Raw genomic sequence first — 27,060 nt, 5'->3', positions numbered from 1 at the left:
CCTTCGGGCGAGGTCAAGCGGGTGCTGGGTTGAACGGGAGAGGAGGGGGGAGGGCAGAGGAGGGGACGGGGACTGGAGGCCGAAGAGGAGGAGGTGGTGGAGGTGGGGAGCTTCGGGTTCCAAGCATTCCAACGGTGGGGAGGGGGGAGGGCTTTGCCCTGCGGGATGCTACACTGGCTGAAACTGAAAAAAAATAATCTCGTGGTTGTACGCACATGCCAGTGGTGGTGGCGAGGACAATTCAGTTCGTACCACGCGCGCAGGTTTCTCATCACGAACAGTGCGCGAAAACGCGTGGCTTGGCCCCTCTCGATTTGGATTCGTTTGTCATGCGCTCACGCTGTGGTTGTACCGAGATGCTCCGAGCGCCGCTGAATAATTTATAGACTGGATGGGTTTGCGCTCGAAACGCTCAAGGGGCTGCGCACACTGGGGTCTGGTTCGGCAGTTAATCTATAGAGGGCTTTGTTTAAAAAAAAAACTGCTTGCCAGAGCAGCCAAAAGTCAGTCTAGAGGTCAATGTATAGACACATCCATTTGTGTTGTCGATATACAGTACTGGAGCACACAGTGATGTTGTGTTCTTTGGTTAAGTTCGTAGGACGAATTCGGACAAAACAAACCCATTGGAATTTAGTTTTTCAGGAAGGTTGACAACTTATAAAAAAGCTTGTGTTCAAATGTATTGCAAGCAGGATGGCACACGGTGTTTTACGACTTTAATGTCAGTGGGTGGCGCAATTCTCCTATGAAGAGCTGTCCAATGTGGTAAAGTATGGTCAACGGCGTGATGGCCTTCATCCAAAAGGGGAATGACAAATCGTCTTCAGGTGGGAGACGATTGCTTGTGGCGATCGAAACGTCGTGATCTATTATTATTTTCTACCTACGTGACTTTACCGAAAGAACCAAAGAGTATGGATTCCTGCAGTCACGAAAGCTTCAAATCAAGAATGACAAAGATCTAAATATTACTATGACTCCTACGCAGTACGGCTTTACTGGTGTCCTTGAGTATTTCATCTGCTATTTGCGCAGTTTTAAGCACAAGATTCAACCGTGGCACGAGGTAACACCTTATTTTAGTTTAGCTATTGATGGCCCAATTCTTTTTTAATAAAAGCCATGAATCCGGACAACCCGCAATGACCAACGTAGTGAAGTATGGTCAACCACGTTGAAAAGCACCGCAGTAAAAAAGATAACATTGTCACGTGGTACACGCAAAGATCCACAACGCAGTCTGGCACGAGTACTCAATAATTAACACTAGGGGGAAGCAGTGGATTTTTTTTCGAAGCGCGTGTTAACTGTTCCCATTATCTGAACGGGTTGAGCGTTTTGGTTTGCTCATTGCTGTCTTAGCATTTCAATATTAATCGCATGCAAAGTAAGACGCAACTTAACATTTTACTAACTACACCTGTGGAAAAGCAAACACAAATCCTCTGCAACTTTTGAATACTTCGCCACAATTGTAATCACAGAATAACCCATGCATCTACATTGGCATGACATTTCAAATGTCTTAACTATATATCTATCAGTTCAAAAGCATAGCGAATGCCATGTTAGCTTAATACCAAATCACTCGGAATACGCCCGTTCCCATCAGACCTATAAATCTAAGCAGGCTTGAGCCAAGATTTGCTTTAATGGAAAACCGTTATGCACATATTAGGCCGTGGGCAATGCAAACACTAAAATCGATTGTTCTATATTCCATCTTCAACCATCAGCACTAACCAAGGTGGTGAAGTATGGTCAAATAACCCGAACGGCGTGGAGAAGCACTGATCCAGCAATGGATTAACAAACGTGCTTTACATGTACATCTGCATCGCCTCGCACGTGTAAGACCAGATGTGAAGCTGCACACCACACCATAACAGCGTGAGGTGGAGGAACAGCTTTATTTCAAAACATACAAAGCCACACTAATTAAAACAAGTGCAAATAACTGGGATAAAATCACACGGCAAAATGGGAAAGCCACATAGTCACTGTGCACGCAGATAATCCAATTCACAGTAAGCACTTCGGTTTCTTCACATTTCCTGGGAAGGGTTAGAACCGTCCTCGACTCCAATCGCCGTTTTCCCTTAACATACTCGCGTTGGGCAGCTGTTCGCCAAGCAAACTGTAGCCTAATGTGGTACATGAACTCCATTTTTCCACCTTGTATTACTTCACAATATATTCCACCCTTTATTGTCTGTTACTAAAAACATTCTGGAATCTACAAAACCTGTGGCATTTGCTTCGGTTGCAAGATTTGAGAAGTTGCCCGCAGTGTGCTTACTGAAGTGAAAGCATAATCAGGCAAATGCAGTGTTAAATTGACTTTTGCTTGTGTATACGTTATATACTTTGTAAACCTTGTTTCCAGACAATTTTCTTTTTCTCCAGACTGGATGCCTTCATGTGACAAATTATGGTGGAAAAGCAGAGACGTTACTACAATCCAAAATCACGCACCCTGCACCCACATCCCATCACCCTTCTTCTTTATCGGAACATGAAATCACGATTGATGTTTTTAAATATTGTTTGGATAACTTGGTTGTGCAAATTTTCTGCAATTCATTTCAACATGTCTAACAGTGGGGTCGTACCAATGTATTTCAGCACAGAATGTTTCATACTGCGCTTTCGTAAATCATACAATGTCCACCGATCGACATGTAAGTTTCCAGTGTACATGAATTACATTAAACGGAAATAAGAGCTCATACAATGGCCAAATATGACATTTCAACAAAACAATATACATCGTACTATTACCCTCGTCATTCTTCATTTGATTTAAAAAAGTATGGCAAACGAAAAAAACTACGTGTGAATATATGCGTATTCCATCTCGTTGTTTAAATGACTACAGAACTATGGTTGAGAATGCCTGCAAACCTACACCACACAATCAACATAGGCTAATCACGGAGCCGGCACTCAAGATCAGTCAAATATTATAGTTGTTCCATGCTAAACTGCATCATGTTTAGAATGAAGTGATTATGTGTAATAACTACAAATAGGATTGTTCAATGTGGCTTGTTAGGTGCAGTTTTTTGACGGCAAGTTACACAACAGCACCACAAATGACATGACGCACACAATGTTAACCCCACTCAGCTACAGCCATACCAATCTAACAGTAAAAAGCCACAAACTACTACATACATGCAGAACATCAGATTTTTCCTTCATTTAAAGATGGCAACAACGATTTATCAGCTATAAATTCATTACTGTAGACACATGGCTACATTTCGCTCATACTATAATACGTGAAATTGGCAACTACCCTTTTAAAACTAATTTTCAACTGATTTGCTGACGTGTAAGCGTCAACGAAATATTAACATCTACTAACACGGTTCATGTTTGCTTACCTACTGGATAGTATACTGCCTTAGCTAATAAGTTAAAAGGTTATTATAAATGCACGTTTTTCCACCGGTAGATAACACTTTTTCGATGTTATTGTTCTGCACCCAATACAATGCATTCAAATTTCACACGTACTTTAAGCGTATGTCTGCAACCTATAATGTTGCTTTCCCATACCTGTTTCAATTGTCATCATGTTTCAAAACTTATAAAATAGCAGCAATGAAAGGATGCCATTCCACCTCCGAATAAAACATGCTGCACACGTTTTCTACCATATTTGTGTGAATACCCACAGCCCAAGTAATGCATCCCTGTAAGCGATCTGCAGCCAATGGTATGCATGATATTACAATATGCAAACAAAAATGGCATGTAAGTGAACATCAGAGCAATATACTTTGTGATAGTGCATTAGTGCACAGGGCGTGTCATGTTAGAACGGCTCTTAATGCACTTGATTATCATAGGGTAACCATGCCTTCACAGAACCATATTGTCATGCTATAAATTAAATGTATACACACAACCTTCTCAACCATGTTATTTGCGAATATCGAAAGACCTGTTTACATGGGCCAGACAGATGCCAGCAAGCATCACACCCTGTGAAGATAAAGCAGCCACATCCAACTACTGTGCTAAGCTGCGTGATTGGTGTTGCCTGCAGCATTGAGAAGAATGTGGCCAATAGGCACAACGCTGCAACCAGTTCATTGTCAATGCGCACATGTAAGCAGGCTGCAAAATGGTGCAAATAAATACACTTACATTGTATACCCATCAGCACTGGAAGTTGTGACGTGTAAATATTTCAACACGTGTTGACTACTTATAGCACTTGCTATGCGGCTCAATACTATTCCAATAGACTTCCCTTGCTGTATGGGTTTGCACGAATGTGTGATGGTGTGTGCGTGCATGTGTAAATACTCGTGTTGCTGTGGAACAGATCACAGTCCCTGCTTGGCAAGGGCAGCTGTGACGTCGTCAGCCAGTGTCTCCAGCTGTGGCTCCACCATGTTTATACTGCCGGTGGAAGAGGCGTTGGAGTGGCGACGTTGTGGGGAGCCGCCCATCGAGTCGTTTGCCGACACAGTTATAATCTCGGCACCATGGTCCGTTCGCGCTCGGGCACTCTCGCGGAATTTCAGTTTGTGGCTTTCAATCTGCAAGGATGACGCTTCATATTACGGAGGCAAGGAGAAACGTGCCACATGCAATGAACTAGAGAAATGAAATGGTTTATGAATGGATTGATAAAACATAATGGAAGTGTTCCTATTATTTTCTTGCAAAGTGAGTCACCACTCTGTTTTACGAGCTGTATATTTTGTAAATTGTCAATAGGGTGCACATTTTCATGATAGAAAAGATAGTGCATTTGTAAAGCTGGTTGAAGTTTTTGTTTACCAGGTTTCTCAATGCAATGACATTATTGAGTATACTCTAATATAAGCGCACAACTTTATCTGTGATGAACGCTGCACTTTCCGTCGTTTTCATGCAGGGTCGCTGCAAACTTATGCGCCCCCTGCATGAACGATGGAGGTGCAGGGTCAGACGTTCGATTACGTTGGAATCGATCTGCAGACGGCAGTCTTCTCGCACGGCCAGCTCTATGTCGCCTTATTTCGATCCCGCAATCCCAAACAGGTGAAAGTCCGCATCAAACCGAACCCCCAGCAAGGCCATCTACTTGACGACGAGAGAAAATTAACACGAAATGTCCTTTTCAATATAGTCTTCCAGATGTAAAATTTTTAAGCTTTTAGTGAAGAAATAAAATGATCTAATTCAAAACATAATACAATTCAAAGACGTTCCATTTTAAAACTTCAAAACGGAGCATCGGGTGCTTGCGTGAATGCGTTGTTCGTGTGCAATTTTTTGTGACTTTCCTGGTCGAAGGCCGTAAATGGTTGTGAGGGGGCGCCATCGGCACCCCCGAACAACCCCTACTATTTTAATAATAAAATAAGCATTTTCTAAATATATTTTTCTAATACTTACATTATGTGTGACTCTGCTCTGCCTCAGCATCCTCGGAATACGTGGAGTGAACAATGATTGTTTCAACTACTGTTAACTCTTCATCTTTCATATCCTTTTAAAATAAAAACGTTATTTTGCAAAAGATGAAACAATAGCATGGTAAAAACACAACAAAAATGGGCATGAAAATTGAAAGCTAAATGAAATGTACAACACGAATTTTTAAGTGAAAACAATCGAAAAAAGAAAAGCTCACGTTTATATAAAATAATTTCCAAATTCAAGTTTGATGAGGGTATGCTTTTAAAAATAAAATTGAAAAAAATGTCATTTTTTCAGATGACAGTCCACCATTCAATTTGGAATTCTCCCATATTATTATTTTTATGTATAACCACAGAAAATTTGCTTTGTAATGCGTACAGAACTTTAATCAGAAATTAAGCAAAGTATATATGCAAACATTTTTGATAAAAAAAAACTAATTTGTAAGTAAAGACATCCTGGTCAACTAAGGGAGCTGTCCTACCTTCACAACGCCCCCACCAGGCATGTGATCCACATTTTCCATGGAGCCAACCTTCGACTGGGCCTTGTCCTTGAATTCCAGCTTGTGGTTCTCAATAGAAATGTGACCGCCACCTGCAAGAAGAATGAGCCTTCTTATAACCCGTTTCAAATTGCCTAATTCACTGAATAGAAATTACACCAATGTCCTCATAAATTGGAGCACAAACGCTTAGTGTCGACACAAAATTAAACATCACACTGCGTAAAATAGCTGTATCATAACTGCCAAAAGATAATCCTGTGGAGGAAATTAATGTAGAAATTAAGTTATATCCACTCAGATATGTTCTTGCTATGTACTGATCAAAGCCACGTTATCTTTGAAAGCTTCTCTGAACAAAGGCTAGGACTACATATCTACCTGTAGCAAGAAAACTACATGAAGTCAGTAGTATTTTGAAACACTGGTCACCATGTGACTACAATCACAGCAGAACCATCTCTGTGAACAAAAGTTCATGCTTGATTGATGTATTGCTCAGTCACAGGACATAAGGAATAATTTAATATATTCTGTAATTTTCCACTTTTTTGACCCATTAAATTTACAAGAGACAAATACATCAATTAAAAGTTTTATGACAATTCATTTTTTCACACCTTGGTTTCAGGTGTGTTTCAAGAAATCAAGTTAATTTAATTTACATTTCATACAAAGTTATATCTAATTTATTCCATAGCACAGGAATAAAACCAATTCCGAAAACTGTAATATACATTATCTAAATGATTGAAACATATTTCAGCGAATAATTTATTTCTAAGTAAATGTTACTTGACAAATGTATTTGAACTTACAGATGGATAAGATGTAATATCACCAGCACTCACCAGGTTTATGCTTAAGATTATCCTTTGAGCCACATTTGGATGTCACATGACTTAAGTCAATTTTCTTGCTGACAATCTGGACCTAAAGTTTAAACAAAGAATACATTCAGGTTTAAGAACAATCAAATAATACACATAAACATGAATACTTTGAATAACACAGAAATTCAAACACATAAAACAATATCTGCAATACCACACTACAGTACATTCATGGACTTGCAGTATAATACAGAAAAAGTCATTTTAATCATAGCATAGTATCTTAAATGCTTTTACGAGCAAAATGTGCGTTATTCAATACAGAAATGTTAGTTGGGACAGGTGTTAGTTTAATGACAATACAATGGCAGTCCAAACACATTTACAAATATATAAATGGTAACCACATGTATTACCAGCAGAGCATATATTTTGGTAATTATATGCATTACTAGAATACAGATGTAATTGATTAACTATCAAATGATATATGTAATATTTCTCTCAGTGATGTTGTAAAAACGAATTTCCCACACGTCACTGCCACCATCGCTAACAGAACTCAGATGCACTCCCAGACAATCTCGCAAAACAAAATGTTATAATTTCGGTAACTTTCCAATTTACACTTCTGCACTGTCTCGTCCCACAGTTTGTGCAGTCCTCTACCTCCCGACCTTGATGTGCGTATGACTCGGTCATTTGAAACCAGCAAATCCAGCCAGATAGGGAATGGTCACAAATAGGCAAGCGTCACTTGGAGGAATTGTACCCTGTTTCCCATTTTCCACAAGATGATTGGAGAAGCCACCACACCCCAGATATCTCTCCAGGAAGGTGGGTGGGATGCAAAGATGGCAGCAACAAGTGTGATAAATGAGTTTTGACATTTTAAGTGATGCAAAAAACAATTTTCCCCTCCGTATCACTGCCACCCTCGTCAATTTGGCGAAACAGTAAAACCTTTCCAGAGCTCTCATCTGGGAGTGAGTGGAGAACCGTCTTCACAACTGTCCTTCCAAAAGTTGCCCCCCTCTGCCATTTCACACCAAATCTTAACATTCTGGCTTCAACTTCCAACAATTGGCCTAAAACACGACCACCGCAGCGGGAAAATGCACCTATGGTGCCAATCACTACAAATACCACCTAAGCAAGTCAGAAGCGTGTGGTTTAGTGAATGCATCCCTACTCTTGCATGTCAATTAGCAATAGCCGGGCATCTGCAATTTGCCACCAAACAGCGATGATTTGAACCACGAATACTTTTGCCGGATATAATGCTGCATACGCCGCATCACTTGTGCCTGTGTCTCCCCTCTGTAGGGGCTGGTGCTATGGCCTCAGGAATAAACAACTTGGCATCTTGAGTGCCACTGTTGAACTGGCAAGGGTGACACTGGGGAAATGTTTCTGCAAATGATGACCACGACACATTAAGCAACAGTAAAACTGACGTCTTATAATTCTTTAAGTAATAATAAGCCACTTTTCACGTCACATAGGTACGTAATGCCAGGACTGACAACAGAGGCACATACATTCCCACCACCAGGGGCGTGTTTGATCTTGTCCTTGGAGCCACATTTTGACACAACATGAGTGACGTCCAAAGGCTTGTTCTCAATCTTGACCTGAAAAGTTAAACAAATTGCGGCATACCTCGAGTGGGCTTCTGTGTTCATGCCTTTATATAAATGCTAACATCACCCACGTAGGTAATACAACTGTACAAAAACAGAAACGCCAAAGCTGAAATTACTGTAACCATTGTCTCTTGATGTTTCAAAAACACAAATAGGTGTAAATTACACAGCCTGTGGGCGCATATGCAAACACCATAAGTATTTCTTGAGGTGTATTGTAGTCCTCTTGTCGTAAGGCACTATGAAAAAAAAATCTGAACAAATTTTACTGACAGGCAGCAGAGACAGAGATATGGAAATCATGGACCAGTTTCATCATCATTAAGACTCATCAGTATATTATAGTCACCAATGCTCACTGCCTCTGGAAACCACAGATACGGTGTAAATCACACACACACTCCAACCAAATATAGAAAAACACATATATGGTGTCCAAATGCAGAATTTGCATTGGCGAGCATGTGACTATACCATGCTGACGAGTCCTAATAATAAAGAAACCAGTCCACAATTTTACACCTCCATATCACTCCTGCCTGTCAATCGCTCACATTTTCTCACATTTCTTTTTAAGGTGACCTAAGACAAGAGGACCAGAATACATTTCTTCAGGAATTGCAGATAGTTTTACATATGCACAGAGGCTTTGTACTTTTCACACATCCCTGTGTGTTGTTTGAAACTCGTTTTCTGGCCTGCACTAGTATTCTGATTTGGGTTTTTCTCGTCTCTGAATGTGCAAAAAAGGTTCTGTAGTGGTGTGGTATTTTAAATTATTCGTTCCCAAACATGCTATCAGAAAAAAAGTACATGGCAAAAAACATCTATGGAGCCATATTTTAAAATACCAAGAGCAGCTTTCCAAAACATGTTAAAGTCTTCAGAAGAACCTCATGTATGGTGAATAATGAGCACATTTATGAAGCATCACATGATCAATTCAAACACTTGTTACACCAGCAACAGAGAATGACACACCTTGCCTCCTTTGGGCTGATGTTTCATGTTGTCGGTGGAACAGATCTTGGATTTGATGTTCTTCAGGTCAGGCATAGGGGCGGTAGTGATGGGGCGCGTCTGTCGCGAGGACCCCGGTGACTTAGGCGGTGTGCGTACAAGAGCCACCATGCGCTTCTCGCCAACGCGGTGTGTAGCAGGCTGTGTGCCCGAACCCCGTGAGCGGCTGCCAGGGGTGCCCCCTGTTTTTGGGGTCCCTGGTGTGGTGGGTGTAGTGATGCCACTCCCCTTATCCTTCTTCTCCTCTTTGTCTCTGTTGAACGTAGGTTTGGCTCGAACAGACATAGCCCCTGTTGGCCAAGACAAGCATTTATACGATGTAGGTTTTCACAGTTGTACCATACAGCTCTCAGATTTATTTTTTGGAAATCAAGCTCCCAGCACACAGAGCAAAATATCAGACAGTCAAACAACACGTGGTACAACCTGAAACCACATCAGTGAGCTACAAGTATTGAAATTTGCTTAACATTATCTTACAGTGCATCCCTTCTCCCCAGTAACAAATCAAACTAATATTTATATAAACAGGTCAAGGCAACTAAAGTTCTTCAAAACTATGAGATGCGACTGGTTATTCACCTGTAGCATTCGGGGACCTCTGCTGTATAGAATCGAGTTTCTTCTGGTCAGCCAGCTTGGGATCTGTTTTGAGATATACAGGTACATTATAAGTCTTTAAAAAATCACTGTAACATTAAAATACCATGTAATTTGCAAAATAATAAAGACACTAAATGTATTAGGATGACCAGCAGGATTGACATTGGCTCAATCTATAAGGTGTCTAAGGTACCAATTCCAATTTTTTTCAATAAACTGACAAGCATCTGCCTCTCACTCTTACTTGTGCCCATCTCCCTCTCACTTTCTCTGTCTCTCCCTATTGTGTTTGATGTCTGTGCCCATCCCAGGCTCCGTCCTTCTTTCACTCTCTTGAGTCTCCATCACCCTGTCTGTCTCTCCATCTTAGCTTGCCGTTTCTGTCCGTGTTTCACTGTATCACTCGTTTTCTACTCGTCTCCCTCTATCTCTGTGTATCTCCCTCTGTCGCATCTCTCCATCACCATGAGTTTGTGACAGGAGGTTTTTGTCATTTGCAACTCCTATCCACTGTGCTTAACCTTCCTTCCCCACCCTATTCATTCCAGTGGACTGTAGTGGTCACATGGCTACGGTGGGTGACCACCATATTAAGACTTGCATTTAATAATATTTCTTTAATTAGGCAAAATACGGATATTTAAAAAAAATCACATTTAAAGGCAGAGCAAATAGCTTATGTACCCATTCTAAATTTAGTTTCCGTAAAAAAAATATGAAAATAGCTATACACTGTTGACCTCACATTATTTATATTCTCTACAAATTATTTAATGATCAACAAACCTACTTGTTTTCAAATATCAATTTTTTTTTTCTTTTTATAGGACAGCAATCAAGATTATAGGCCACAATAAAACAAGCTGTCACCTTTACAAATGTAATACTGTGGTGTTTGTTATATTTTAAAACAGTTAAAATACAGTATCTCTATACAAACCAAAATAAAAGTTGCAGACGCTAAAATGTCAGTAAAATAGCACGAGGTATTTAACAAGTGCATGTAAAATAGCACGAGGTATTTTACATGCACTTATCATTCCCTTCCTTATTAACGAGGAAACATCACTTTGAACAGTCAATATACAGAATCAGAATATGTCTTTATACTTGAGGAATCCGATGAGTTATAAAGCTATTTTTGTACAGATGTCCAGTCGACAAGTGTAGGATAAGACTGGAGGTGTACCGAAATCCACAAATATTCACTTCTCCACATGACCCACCAGTTCTTTTTGGGATGCCAGAACTGGGAGCCTTGGACTTGAGCTCAGCTGGTTCGGTCTTTGGTTTCACAGCACTGGGTGGGGATGAGGATGGCTTGGCAGCAGATGGGTCTGGACACGTGGCTGGACTCTTCAGTGGGCTTTTGAGGTCTACAACCTGTCCACATATTAGTTTTATATTAAAACAAGTTCTTTATTAAAATATACGTGGTAGAGTATTATGTATATGTTAATGATAAAAAGACAAAACATAATTTCTAACATTTTCTAAAAACCAAACGTGATAAAAACATTAGAGCACTCATAATATGTATTCATAATGTTTAAAAATTGCAACTGCTGCTCAAGACTAATAACTGTAGTAAAATAGTATGCATTTTCATCCATGATTGGTTTCTAAATAGAATAAAAAGTTAAACATATAAATGTAAAAATGATATCCGTATCAAATGTACCCAAATAGTAAAAAGAGCATTAATACTAAAAACTCTTTTTTCACAAACTCTGTACTCAAGAGGATAATACAAACTATGTGTAGTCACTTTGTCACAAATGTTCCTATTAATAATGTGGTGGCCCATGCCTTGGTTTTAGCATATTTAATGTGATTTCAGCTTTTTTTCCTTACCTTAGTGTGAACTTTGATGCTGGCAGATGTAGGTCTAATGGCTACAGATGTATTTCTTGTGAAAGTGGTTGAAAGTTTAGAAAAGGTGGCAGCTCTAGGACTTGCACCTAAATCTCTTCTAAATTCAGGTGCAGTGCCGGGTCTAGTCCTTTCAGATTGGCTCGCTAGATGAGTTGCAGTAAATACTTTAGATTTGTAGCTTGAAATATTTTTCACATCTGCAGGTTTATTAAGGGGCACTTTTCCAGGTGTACTACCTATCGACTCACGCTTTTCAGTGGTTTTTATCACGGACTCTGCCGAATCAAACACTTGTTTTGGCCTACTTTTGTTAGAATTCGTTTTTGAAGGTCCCAACTTTTGTCTATCAGGTGTAACACTGGGAGTATTTTTCATAAGAGATATAGTCGGCTCTGCATTTTCAGTTGAATCCAATGTTTTTGCTGGAGTTTTAGTGGATGCAACATTTGCTGAGAATCGTGGCCTTATAGATGTCTTATCTCTTGAACTGGGGATCAGTTTTTTACTACTGGTGGGTGTTTCTGACACTTTTGAACTTGCTAATGTCTGAGAAGATTTACTGTCCAACTGGGTGATTGGCAATTTTGATGAATAAAATAAGGTGGAGCAATTTCTGGATGTTTTGTTTGATGCTAAAGAACCTTTGAGATACTTTCTTGGTTTGACTAAATCTATACTTGCAAGAGGAGCAGAGGTCTTTGCTACTGTTGTCTTGACAGGAAAGTAAACCAAAAAACATGCAAAAAATGAAAGTAATCACTGTCATTAAAACAACAAAATACAAAAATGAAATTAACAGCAAAAATTATAATTTAAACTAATACTATTCAAAGTAAACAACATTGTACATAAAAGAAAACAACACGAGATGTGGGCTTTAATTTTACGTTTTCCCTAACAAGTTGTGAATCTGAGCCTTTAAATAATGAATGTAAACGTTTACACGATATGCAATGTGCAGCATCTGGAAATATTAACGGCTGAATTTTTTGTTAAATATACATCTATATTATGTGGACATTATCAAGTAATGTGTTGTAATATGTGCATAAAATAGTATGATTTGCACTGAATATGATATTCAAACTTAAAAAATGTATATGTAAGTAGAAATGGATTGGTGGTGGGCAGTTTATCATCAGTTAGCATGAACCATTGGATGTGGCTAAAGATCCCTGCTTTAATAATAAATGAATATATTGATAATGCTTTCTACAAGCGCAGATATTGATGTTATACCTTCTCTGTTTCGGAACAACTCAAGGCTGGCTCCTCAATGGATGCATCTTTAGAAACCACTTCACTTTGAGCTCTGCTCTCTGTGGGGAACAACAATGCATTTTTAAACGGTTTTTTTTCTTTATACACTTGAGGAACATACGTGAGGATTTATTGACGAATATATCAAGTAAATTTAAACACCGGATCCATTAATCTGACGATATCAGCAAGCACCTCAGACCTTTTTCTAGCGGTGATGGATCTTCAGGGCTCCCTGCATCATCCTTGGTGTAGGCCTCGACAGCGTGCTCTGCTGCTATACGAGTGGGAAAAACCTGCACACTTTCTAATTTATCTTGCAGCTCCTTTTCTTCTTCTTCTGCTTTTATGGATGAGCTAGTGGCAAATGTGTCTGATGAACATCATAAAAGGGTCATAGGAAAAAAACACCAACATTCAGGAATCACAATGAGCTTACGAGAATGCACAAAACAATGGTCAAGTATAAAATGAGTACACAGTGAAAGGAAACAAATTAAACCACCACATACAATGCGGTGGTTGTACATATGGAATGAAAACATTCAATAGAAAGCTTGCCCCGGGCAATTTTAATCGAAGATACCTCAGAATAAAAACGATTATATTTTAAAAACAAAGTCCCTTTGCTGCAGAGAGCATGACTGGTATATTTCAAAAGGACACACCTTCTTGCCACACATGGGACAGCTGTTCAGGACTCTCCACTTCCCCCAAGAGCTCAGCTTCCTTAAGTGGCTGTCCTGCCTGAACAGTCTCCAAAAGAACCGCCTCTATGTGTTCTTCTGGGCTCAGTTGCACACCTAGCTCAGTGCTTGGGCTGCTGACAGACACGTCTACATGGGCACACGAGTGGTGGACCATGAGGACCACGTGACAGTGCAAACACCCACAATGCATTAAAATTAAATCTTAGTCAATTAATATGCAACGCACATACCAGCACCTTCGTGCATTACCGTATTTGGGAGAAAAAAAAACATGGCAATGCAAACTATGGCAGCGCAAGGGACAGAAATGGCATGCAGAGGTCTTTATTCAGCAGTGGAGACAATGGCTGATGATGCTGATGCCACGAAAAGATGCTGAAAATACATTATTAATGAAAAGGCATCATTCTTGAATTAAATATGGTGAGCTTTCTATATGTTTTGACCTTATGTTTTTTTTTTCAGAAACAATCTTGGCTAAGCCAAACACCAGGTTGGATTTTACCTACATTTTAAATTTGCACACTGACCTCCAACATCTCTACATTTATACATATGGATGCCATATACGGTCATCGTTTAAACTCGTGAATAAAAATAAGGAACATGAATGTGCCAAGATTTAATCACAATATTACTTGATAATGAGGAAGTTCTGATGAGAAAAAAAACACACTTGCATAGGACCTATCTAATGACTGTACAAGTAAACATGTTAGAAAATATTTTTTGAAATGTTAGATCTAAGATTAGAAAAACAGTTAAGAAGCAATGCCACAATCCGACATAAATGCCAGGGTTTTCAGGATGTAATTTTTAGCTAAGAAAATGCTTTATTTTCTTGGCCACGTCCTTTATGCTTCCAAGTGAGAGCATTGAAAGATGGGTTTAAGCTGGTGCATGTGTGCTGAAAAGTTAATTTAGCAGTATTTTATTGCTACACACACAAGTCAACGCATGTGCAAGAGTGAGGTCAAGGTTTTCAACGTTAAAATATAAACCAATGGTAAACAATCTTGATTTGAAGCTTTCGTGACTGCAGGAATCCATACTCTTTCGTTCTTTTGGTAAAGTCACGTAGGTAGAAAAGTCTATATATAAAGACTTGTTTCAGCAGCCTGTTTCTCTCTCCCACCTGAAGACGATTTCTCGTGTGGCGATCGAAACGTCGTGATCTATTATATTTTCTACCTACGTGACTTTACCGAAAGAACCAAAGAGTGATGGTAAACATTCGACTTTTATTAAGCACACAAATTGACTGAAATAGGAAGCATACAATACCTGCATAAAACTTAATTAACTTGGTAAATACACTATATATGATCCTTATGGCGGTACCCCGGGGTACAAAACAATACAAAATGGCCAAGGCAATTTAATATTTTATTTCTGGGACACTATTCTTTCCAGGGGTGTACTTAACTCTGCGACTGGGGTACCAATCAATCCGAAATGAGTGCTACTCCGCGATTTCGAAACGCTAAATATTAGCATAAAAAATTCGTTATCGAAAAATTATACTATTAATAGTGCATCGTGTACAGCTCGTCGAGATGCCTCGATTACCACATCGCCGACCATCAACAGACTAAAAATGATTGCATCACGGACATTATGCGAGAACCGGGATACTATGGTACCCCGGGGTACCGCCATAAGGTTCATATGTCTTGAGGAAACTGCAGTTCGATCTAGATTCCTGTAGAGGATCAACCTTGCTAATATAACATCTGAAATAAGTGGGTGATTTATATTCGAGGGTAAATGAGATTGAGGTCAAACTAAATATTAAAGACTGCTTGAGTGGTAACAATTGCAAAATGAAATGACAACATAGTCCCCAACTTAACATCCATCATACTATCTGATAATTTAATGTGAAAGGTAAACCTATTTATTTGTGTGTATATGTATGATATATTTGCAGGCAGGTGATTCCAATACTGGCTGATACTGTTATATCATTCTTCATCTCAAGAGGTGAAAAGGCCAGAGTGGAGTATACATATAAAAAATAACACACCAGCATGCAGTTCATTTCACAAACATCTCGACTCACGTTAGCAAATAAATAAGTGATTTTTTTTAATGATATTAGTTTGATCTTGACCAAACATTAGATCAAAATTATATTGCCGATCTAGAGTGTGGATCATCAATACGAAAAAAGGAACACGCCCTTTTGCACAATGGGCATACCATGCATTGATATCTTGTCTTCAGCAAAATTCACCATGTGGTTATTACAATTAAGGGATTGACAATGTGGTTGCATTGAAATAAACATTTCAAAAGCCACATTTATATATTTTGCAGTGAAATGATCAATGTTGCAAAAAATTATGCAATTCCTTTTATTACATGCAACCTTACAGAAAACAAATAAACATGGCTGAATATTGCTTTCACGTTTGAGTAAAAATCCTTTTTTAGAAATGCATTGCTAGAAAGCACACAAATAATACATGCGTTTTATGCAAAAAATATTACATTAACTACAATTAAAAAAAATCAGCATATAAGAGATACAAATAAAATTTAGAACCTATATAATTCTGCAGCCGAACAAAAATCAACGGTCCAGCTCTTGCTTACCGTCTATCTGCCCGGCAGCTGGGAGGTTCAGGGGAGGAGACAGTGGTGGTGATGGTGGCAGGTGGACCGGCACTGTCGTGGCTGGGTGGGAAACAAAAAGAGAAAAAAATGGTGAGCGTCCCCAATTTATCTGCGGAACAATACAGCCGAGGTGGTGCTGCTGCTTCACCCCGGCGTGGATCCATCCACTGGACTATTTTATATAAAATGCCACTACAGCAGTCTCCAATCGTCACACAATAAACGTAGCAGGCATATAATTCCACGTAGTCGGCTTAATGCTAAATCTGTAGGAATAAAACATAAATATTTGCAGGATATCTTGTCATGTCATGTTTGGAGTTAATCTCCATTTTGGAGTAATCAAATCGGCACAATGAATGTCAAACTACCAGGTTGTATTATTAGCCATCGATGATGGGTGGATCTTCCATTGACATTTTATACGTGACTCTTTGGATCAGATTTAAAAAATTGTGCAGGACTAAAAACGTAATAAAAAAAAATACTATTTTACAGGTTAAAACTGGATGTAACTGGAGGAAAAGAAACAGTGAAATGAATTATAAATGTAAATTGAAAGTAGCGCATACAAATAAAATGGCTGAATTATTTGATTCAGAGATGGCATCACTGACCTAATTCATACAATCAGCATTTTGCTGATGTGCAGAATAACCAAATGCAACAGTTAAATCATTATATTTTTTATGATCGTCGTACTAATAAAATGTAATTGATTTGTCTACATGAATAAATCAACTACAGATTATTTGCAATGTATATGGAGCAGGTGGCCTATAATTCACACATACCAACATGGTACTCTACATAAACTAGGTTGATGTGTCATGTGCCTCAATTTTGAAAAAACTCCAGTCAGCACCACAGCTTGACACAAACCGAGAAGCACAAAGCCTGCACACTAGGGACCCATGAAGCCAATTCCATAAAAAAAACCCAGCAGGATGGTCACCAATGGGGTTTGCAGACAGCCGTAATGTCGAGTGAGGTCAGTCTGGTTCAGGGTGGGCCCACGTGATCTGTCTACAAGCTCTCTGTTTTTTAACACATTGCTATGGCAACAGCAGCTCCACTGTAGAATAAAGCAGCCTCCCCAGCAAACTGGAGCGCTTGGCAGAGCAGCAAGGGAGCCGGTAATGAATGCACGCTCACGTCAGCTGCAGCCTCAAGGAGGTTACTCTGAGCAAAAGTACAGTATGCATGCAACGACTGCCCTATATTTGAACAATTTGCAAAAAAAAACATTTTTGTGCATTGTTTATCTTTAAAAAATATAAGCTTTTACCAGCTACATTTTATTCTCAGTATGCATGTAATGTTGTGTAAATGGACTGATAAAAGGATGGAGAAATGATGTAATGGTTCACTCACTGCATTACGAACCCGGAAACCCAAGTTAAATTTCATGCCCGGGCTAACATAAAAGGCGAAATGTATCTGAACCTTCACCTACCCGTACTGACCAGCATAGGTGAAGCATGGTCAAACAACACGGCATTCATGACTGACACGGCCTGGGAAAGCCTTCATCTAGCAGTGGATTGACAGAGCTGTACATTTTACATTATAAAAGCTCCTTAAACTTAGAAATATCTAGACCTGTACAGAACATATTTTGCTTTTACAATAGGCCATATACAAATCTGAGTTTGATAACATGTTAAAATATATAGTAAATTAACGGAATACAGGTTTCCCTAGCTTTGTAAATCTGAGTCTGTAAATTTGTGGATATCTGTGTAAGCCTATAGGTCTCTATGGGAGCATATGGGTCTCTATGGGAGTAGTTTTTCCTCGCTTTATGCGGGTTTGTTCTGTGCGATTTCGCATACACGCAGACAACCTATTTCGATGGAAAATTCGCTCTATGCATAATATAGGTTTTTGGGTCCGATCACGTTATTTATAAAAAATGTGTCACGTTTTCAAAGGACAAATTAATTGACTTTTTTAGCCCACCGGTGTGCTGAAGAGAGAATCAACAGCATTTTAAAATTTGAGTACGACGTTTCGCTGATAATTACAATCAGCTTCATCGGGCAAGAATGGAGAAGCTCTCCTGTTGCTTCCGGTCTTAAATAGAGCAGCATCAGGGTGATGTCATCATTTAATTCAATTCAATCTGGTGCAGTGATTCGAGGCAAGGAGGGTAATCATTCAATTGTTATTCATTGGGATTTGTTTCCCTTATAAGGAATTGTAATTGTATTTATTTGATAATACGCTTCCAGGCCGCACTGTTGAAATTTTAAAATGCTGTTGATTCTCTCTTCAGCACACCGGTGGGCTAAAGAAGTCAATTAATTTGTCCTTTGAAAATGTGACATTTTTTACTGTTTGGCCGTGTCGGGTGGTGGAGGGTTACGACACATTTATAAATAACGCTATCTGACCCAAAAACCTATATTATGAATATTGGTCGCGAAAGCCTACGTGTTAAATCGCTCTATGCGGTTTGAATTCACTCATAAGCTCTGCGGTAGGACGTGGGACAATAGTGTGTGCATACTGTAGGCCCTCCTCGTGGGATTTTGCTTTGTGTACCCCTTTTTTGGAACACATCTACCGCATAAAACCTGTGGTCCAATCAAATCATGACTCAATACAAACAAAAGCATTTAAACAGTCAACGAAGTGCACGTAAGTGCTGTATTACCCAACAATAGAAAGTGCATAATTTTACATTATAAATAATATGAATTAGGTTATTTCTGTTATGTGAAGTTTAAAATTGATGCTTCGCTCGAGTCAAATCAAATCATTTACAGTACTGCAAAATGTAGGCCAAGCCTACCGTAGTTATCAAACGCAATTATCTGTTGCCTGATAGAATCCCTGTTAGCATCAATGTGCAGCGCTCTGTGTAGGTGTAATTTATTTTGTGGAAATCAAATATTGTGGCCGTACACATTTAACAGCCTCCCCATGATCAATGTCATTTTTGTAGACGTTTAATAACTACTAGCTATAACACATGACAGCAGCAATTATATGATGCAATGTTTAACGAGTAACATATGCAGCAAACCAGGACCAAGAAATGATCTGGCCAACACTGCACAAACCTTGGTTCTCCATTTTTAATGGAGTTACTGCGTTAACTGAAGATAGGCTTCCCTCAACCCCATTTTGTTTAACATTTGGAAAGCTGTGCCCATTTTCATGGACGGGACTCTTCTCTGTCTCTGGCATGGACTTGTTCTCTTGTGCTTCAGGTGTGCCAACAGCGTGCTCCTTGGCTCCAGAGACATTGTGTGGCGACAGAAGAATGCCTCCCTCTGGTGCAAGCCCCAGTGGTGAGGCTCCTGGGCTGCTGTCCATGGGTTTCTGATGCATGTGCTGCAGCTGCTGCCAGTTTCCGTCTTCAGCCATGTCACCGAATGATTTCTGCTCTGCCTACTGAAGCCAAAACAAAAAAATCTGGTTAAAAAAGAAGCATATAGTTTAACATCATTTGGATAAAGTAAAAAAATACAATGGCAGTCTTTATTCCAAAAATATATCAGGTCTAATGTGGATACCTTAAAAACACAAGATAAGTCATACACAATAAATAAGCAACTTATTTGTGGGCCCACATTAAAACTACTGTACTAGAATATGAAAATGTAATAGAAGTATACCTAAAGTTTTACAAGATGTGAAACATTTAGTTGAAAAGCAATTCACTTAAATTATATCAATGTAAGTGGCATATACAACATATTGGATGGAAAATATGCAAGTGATGAACTCTTTTAACCTGTGCTTTTCGTTATAACTAATGCAGCGACTCAATTAGCCTAAAACATTTTCTCATGGGAGCTCTGTCCGCTGTATGTATGGTAGATTTATCAACCTCTCACATTGAGGATCAATCAGCTCCACCATCTGCAAGGACAGCCAAATATCCCAGAAAGGCTGGCAACAGTAAGTAGGCTGCATAGTAATAGGCGGGCCATTGTTATCTTAATCTTTCTTACAATTAAGATACTTAGTAAATTGGTGCAGCTGTGTTAAACATAATTTACTGACATGGATGTATTTTTTACAGATAAGGGAAACTATCAATTACATTAGGTTGCTAAATCAACTAAAGGCATAAAGGTAATGTTGGCTTTATGAGGGGCGTTTTCCACTTTAGATTTCATCAAGGGCATTTCCAAACCTTTTCTTTTTAATTTAAGCTATTAAAATTAGTGTTTTTAAAAATATATATTTGAATACTCTTCCTGCAGATGTTGGAAATAAACTGTTAAATGTCGGTCAGACACAATGACAGTTCATGCTTATCTATGCATGGGCCCTTCGGGTTAATTGTTCTCCGAACTGTAAATCTACACCCACCATTCAACTCCAGCATATTTTATCATCTGACCTCTTCAACATATACCTAAACTTTATTATGAACCTGTATTTGCTGATAACACTGTGACAAAATATATTGATGAAATATGCGTACAATTCAACTAAATGAAATGTAAAGTGTATTCAAAAAACATGTTCTTTAAAATCACATACATTTTGTACAACCACGGAACTAAGAGTCGATCTGCAAGGTTACATGTAGTAGGGTAAAGTGGGGGTACTACCATTGATTTAAAAAGTCTGGCGAGCATGGAAGAATAGGTCACAATACCCCCGAGTGGGGTTCTCTACCACTCCCTACAGTGGAATGAGCAAGCAATTGCAGGGCTGCACCTTTACCTTTTACAGTACTGACATGAATATATATCCACTTCCTGGATCTCTTCAATATCTATAAGATAGATTCATGACTAAATATTATATAAATGTTATACTGATAGGAACCTCCTGGTTACACCAGCCCACAGGGGATTATTTTGTCCGTCTGTCCTGCATCCAAAAATGGGAGGGGTGGGGCTGGGTGGGGAGGGTGGGGAGGGTGGGGCTGGGTGGTGTGGGGCTGGGTGGGGGGGGCTGGTCACCCCGTGGTGCCCTGATAAAATTCAACGTTTAACCTACTCACGCCGGCTTGTGCCCGCCCTCACAGTCGGCCATATTTGCGGAATACACCACGCCGCCGTTGACCCTGCCCATTGACCGAGCAACCCAACGTTCCTACCAGCTCCCTCCGCAGGAATGTGTTATACAATGTTAGTGGCATTGATCCCTGCGGTTGCACCGGATTCAAGAGCTGAATGGCTCACAGGAATATACCAAATAAATGAAACTGAAATGAAACTGAAAATGACATTCCATAACCCAATGTATTTTACTTAGTAAAAATTCATGTTCTCATAGCACAATTAGTAGATGTAATGTGGCTACAGCTTATAAATAACACAGCTTAGTGTTGCCATCTTAAACTACACACAACATTCAAGTAAAGTGGTGCATCAATACTTGCACTTGTTAAAATCTATTAACAACCAATCCGACGACTTCATGCAATGCCTACTTGTCTTGATTCAGGACTGATCCGACAGATATTTGTACGGGGGTGTGTTATCAAACATGAAGTGACTTTTTCTTGAATGCACTGTACCAAAGTTACTATAGGGCGAATATATTAATAATTACATTGTGATGAGTGTTAAATGTAACAAAATACCATGATAGACAATGCATCAAGTAAAGTTTCACACTTTGCTTTGTATTATGTTGCACCCCCAGCTCATTATATTTACCTGAACTTCAGCGTGACATTTGTGCACAATACTTTACTGTATTTTATTTTGGACATTTCTTAAATAAACGTCACTTCAAAAGTACACTCTACAATCTTAAGTCTAATCTTAAGTCCCATGCTCTGTGTATACGTAGATAAGCTGCACAACATGAACATATATTCCCAAATCAAATGTGTTAAGAGTTTTTAAATACATTTTACAGCAGTTATCAAATAAAGACATAAATACTTATAACTTCAAGTAATAAAATTACGAAAGCGCTGCTGAGTTGCACAAAAGGCTAGAACTGTGGGACTTTGGAAAATGGAGGTTTCCAAACTATGACCTGAAATATGGCATTTTCAGAATATAGACTGCATATAGTCGATACAAAATGACGTTATAAGGCACGGCATGGAGATTTAGATATGGGCATTCGTGAAGCAGGTTGCCCCTGATAAAATTAACCACTTCCCATATAGGAAATGCATATACAATTAGTGGGACATTTCATACTGCTGTTATGCAAAGGAAAAAACCAGACATGGTCTGCACTTAGTGTAATTTAATAATCAAGTCGTGTTCTTATGTAAGATTCAAATATTCCGGGTTTAGTTCACTGCCTTTACATTTTATTCACTCTATTAGGTCCTTTCTTTGTTAGACCTGATTGCACTAACAATATGCAAAACAAGATGGATTTATTTCACTTTTACAGCATTATAATATAAACGTTTGAGACATGTACACAACACATGAACAGGCAACAGAAAATATGCTGGAAACTAATGGGAAATGCCTTTTTCATGAACAAAACAAATGACACGAGTTTTGTAGACTTGTCCAGTGGGTTTGTTTGACCTGTTATACAGTAATGTAATAATTCCACGTGAAAATACGTGTAAAGGTGTGAAATAAAAACGTTATTATGCACGTGTACACCTCACTCTGCCTCTTGTGTTGTTGATAGCAGCTTCCCGTTTTTTGCGGTAAACTGTCGTCCCGCACAAACGTGCACAGATACAGTAAGGCAGACAATCTTACACATAGTCAACATTTTACTCCAGGAAGGACATAACTCGATTATGTACAGCAAACAAAACTGATGCGCATGTTAGCACTGCTTGGAATTATTACCAAATTATTACGCTATTAGGTTTTAAGCAAAATACATGAAAGTTGAATTTAGGAGGAAATCTGTCACAGTTGTCCACATAAAATATGGTTATCAACAGCTGTACAGTAATTAACGGAGTATACACCATATGCACAAAATGCTGCTGTGGTGTAACAAATTAGCACATTGGGCTTACAAGGTTGCCAGTTTTATTCTATCTCCTGGTGGGGCAGTAGAAACCATGGGCACATTTCTTAAATGTACCACAGTTGGTAGATTGCCTGGTCGTGTGTGGTGGGATAAATTGTGGGTACTTCCACCTTTTCCCAAGATGTCTAGCTAGGGTGGAACAGTAATCCAAATGCCCTGTAGAGGGGATATTGAGCTCCAGCTAGTGGAGGCCCTTCCACCAGAAGTGGTCAGCAAGCAGTTGCAGAGCTACACTTTAAGCTTTACATAGGCTGTCATTTTGCTGATGAGACCACTGCAAAACTCATCTTGCAGACACCAGTTATGTTGTGACTGGATGTTTCAATGTGGATAAAAACTGTCTCAAAAATAAAAACAATTAAAATCCGATTTTATCATTGCATATTCATAGCAAGATGGCAATTTGGTGATTTTCAGATACTACATTGGTGTTCCAAATGTTTTTTCCCTGACGGTTTCAACAAATCCATTAATGAGCAATTATGCCCAAACAGATCCAAATACATTTCCTCAATATAATTAGTTCAGAGATGTTTCAGTCTGGGTTATAATGAAGACTTGCATAGGAATTGTACAGCTGGCCAATTAGGAAAACTAATATTTTGAAATACAATTTTTCAATATGACCTTCACTCCTGCCATGTGAACAAAGATAAATCCACCTTATATAACAAGCAACAATTCTGTTTATAAATGAAACCATTTTTAAAACCTGCCGGTTAAAGCCAAATTGATTCAACAAATAGCGATGTAACAACATACCTCTTTAGCTGGCTTAACACAATTTATGTCTCGAATCTAACCTTATATATTCATTGGTGTGTAATCCAGTGTTTGATTATGAAACAAGGCTATGTTTTTCCTTTAAAACATAAATACCACTTATTTAAGAGAATGTACATCTTGGCAAAGCATAAATAAAATTAGCTTATTATATAGATAACATTTAGTGAGCCAATTTAATATTAATGGCAATAATGCAGTTCCTTAGCGAATGTTATGGCTGAATCACTTTAGACATTAGGACATGCCAAAACGCTTTCATAGTCAATACACAATGGCATAGAATGCACAATATTAAATCTGAGTCAAATATTAATCACGTGAAGATAATCTACAACGGGGAATATACTGGATGTGCAAATCGGTGACAGCACCCATATTCACACCACAAATATAAGCAAAAAGATCGTGAACAAATACAAATCTGAAGTAATGCCAATCCAGGATGACGGGGCACCACAAGAAAAAACACATTCCTGCGGAGGGAGCTGGTAGGAACTTTGGGTTGCTCAGTCAATGGCCAGGGTCAATGGCGGCGTGGTGTATTCCGCAAATATGCCCGACTGTGAGGGCGGGCACAAGCCGGCCCCGCCCCACCCTCCCCACCCAGCCCCTCAACACCCAGCCCCTCCCCACCCAGCCCCTCCCCACCCAGCCCCTCCCCACTCTCCCCTCTCCACCCAGCCCCACCCCTCCCATTTTTGGATGCACGACGGACGGACACAATAATCCCCTGTGGGCTGGTATAACCAGGAGGTTCCTACCAGTATAATTGTTGCGTCATCTCACGGACCTGAAAAGAATAGGCATTTAAAACTCTGCAAGTACATTAATCTAGATAAGCAAGTGAGATTGTGCTTGTACAGGAAGGAAATGGATTGTGAATTAAGCAGTATAGGGGGACAACAACTTAGACTTAAAGTGTGAGGCTAAGTGGACATCAGTGCCTCATCTAGATAGAAGCAAGACCTGATCTATAATAGATAAGACAACAATAAAGAAGAGAGCACAGGATAGCTCAAGCTGAGTGGTTTGAAACAAATTATTCATTATAGAAAATGGAATTTAATCTGCAAATTGCAAAACAAAAAAGCACGTGTCCCTGCAATGAAATTGAATAAAGTGCAATGCCAAGACATTTATGACATTAGTTGCTCACAAAGGGAGTCACAGTGGAACCCTATCAATCATGGAACAGTGGTTTGCATCGTGTATGTTGATTAACTACAGAATGATGTACCCGCACAAACAAAAGAAGCTGCGTCACGGTTGTCCAATTAATACCTAGTAATTGAAGGCGTGATACGTGACACTAAAATAGTCCATTATACATGTTTAATCACACGTACCGTTATGTAACACAACATATTACCATAAACCAATTAAAAAAAATTACAACACAGTAATAAGTGGACTGTATAACAATTGCCATCATCTACTCAGGAATGCGTCAACTCAGTCTCAAGACCTTTTCAGGAAGGCCCTGTATTGGCCAGCTCCTTTGTAACAAAGCCCGGAGAAAACCCACGAATATGAGGGGGAAACACCACTTTGATCATCCTTGGCCGGAAATCAAATTCGGATTCAAAGGTCGCCGGGTGAATGGCACAGATTTCGCAGTGCGCTAACCACTGCACCACCATTCCATCATAATTTGATCATTGAGATAATTCACCATTTAGGTATACAAGCGGTCGTTTCTACCGGTAAGTATCCATAACCGCCAATATATATTATTTTATCGTTACTTTACTTGCCATCTTGGGTATCCATAAAAAGCTTATCCCGAATGTACCGTGACTGACATCTGCCATCGGGCACTTTGGGGACACGGGCTGACGGATCACACAAATCTGTTCAAACACCCAAACCCACTGGGCTTCGCAGCTCGGTATGCGGCAGTACAGCAAGTGGGTTGTGAATCTTTTCACGGAGCATCGCGTTTCTATCCAATCTTGAGCGTGAAAAATGGCCAAATATTCCAAAATGTTGTTAAAACTCAGGATTCCTGAATAAACAAACATTATAAGAAACATCCACATGCTTAGTTCAAAATGCTACGACAGCACATCGATGCTCAAATGTATTCTAAACATGCAATTTGTCTTGATTTTATTTTATTTAACTCGAATAAATTAGTGTATTAGTACACGAATGCCTCTTGTCCAATGCGCCCTCTGCATTTAACCAGCCAAGACCCATTTATGAACAATCGCAAATGCAAATTTACACGAAGCTCGCCAAACTCGGCGTGAATTGTGTGCATAATTTTACGACATTTGTTGGGTTACCCATCAGTGTAAACAAAAGCCCGTAAATTGAGTTGTACAAATTATAACCGCTACAAAAAAGCGCTCCATAGAGACGCACCTCCCAGGCACCGCCCTAACATTCCCTAGAGCGCATAGGCAACCCGCACCTCCATACGCGCCTCCCATTGGCTCGCAGCCCCTCACGTGATGCAACCCCACCCAATGGGGACGAAGCAACGACTTAAGTGCGCTATGAAATTCAATTTCTGTTGAGGCTCCTTCAAAATTACTGCAAAATCCAACATGAGGCGATCATTAATCGTCGTCACGCAAATTACACAAAAATCCAACAACAAAAAAAACACCCAGCAAACAACTCAACGCGATAGCTGCAAACGTTGCTCAGCGATACGGTTGCACGCGCCTTTATCCGGAATAAAACAAACTTAATATTGTAAAATAAATTAACCGCGCTCGACGCACCTGCTGCTGCTGCCGCCGCCGCCGCTTTGCCTCGCAAAGTGCGCGAGGGTAGTCGCAGCCTCGCGCCGCGCTCACGTGACCCGGGGAAAGGGGGGGGGA

The 27,060-nt window shown here is 39.5% G+C and overlaps 1 protein-coding gene across 6 annotated transcripts; it reads right to left on the bottom strand.

Annotated features, from left to right (window-relative positions):
- Positions 1-1,897: 1,897 nt before the first annotated feature.
- LOC144940852 (uncharacterized) lies at positions 1,898-27,060 on the bottom strand. 6 transcript variants are annotated; one of them, XM_078867346.1, is made up of 14 exons: positions 26,962-27,060; positions 19,570-19,903; positions 16,481-16,561; positions 13,841-14,008; positions 13,375-13,545; positions 13,152-13,231; positions 11,892-12,623; positions 11,264-11,420; positions 10,017-10,079; positions 9,396-9,724; positions 8,310-8,402; positions 6,787-6,868; positions 5,915-6,027; positions 1,898-4,559 (listed from the first exon to the last, which is right to left on the bottom strand). In XM_078867346.1, exons 2-14 carry the CDS (start codon positions 19,874-19,876, stop codon positions 4,344-4,346), a joined length of 2,592 nt encoding a protein of 863 aa, XP_078723472.1. In that variant the 5' UTR covers positions 19,877-19,903; positions 26,962-27,060; the 3' UTR covers positions 1,898-4,343. The 6 variants fall into 6 exon arrangements, with proteins under 6 accessions (XP_078723472.1, XP_078723480.1, XP_078723495.1 ...); XM_078867354.1 differs by lacking the exon at positions 8,310-8,402; XM_078867369.1 differs by lacking the exon at positions 13,375-13,545.

The sequence above is a fragment of the Lampetra fluviatilis genome, chromosome 2 (genome assembly GCF_964198595.1).
Source record: "Lampetra fluviatilis chromosome 2, kcLamFluv1.1, whole genome shotgun sequence".
Lineage (NCBI taxonomy): Eukaryota > Metazoa > Chordata > Hyperoartia > Petromyzontiformes > Petromyzontidae > Lampetra > Lampetra fluviatilis.
The sequence above is the reverse complement of the archived record's forward strand: the minus strand, read 5'-3'. Positions and strand labels throughout refer to the sequence as shown.

Excerpts from the sequence above, each read along its gene's own strand:
- LOC144940852 (XM_078867346.1), bottom strand. The coding sequence starts at position 19,876 with ATGGCTGAAGACGGAAACTGGCAGCAGCTGCAGCACATGCATCAGAAA. Across the intron at positions 10,080-11,263 it reads TGGCATCCCAAAAAGAACTG|ATCCCAAGCTGGCTGACCAG; the intron begins GTGGGTCATGTG and ends ATCTCAAAACAG. Across the intron at positions 9,725-10,016 it reads GAGGTCCCCGAATGCTACAG|GGGCTATGTCTGTTCGAGCC; the intron begins GTGAATAACCAG and ends CTTGGCCAACAG.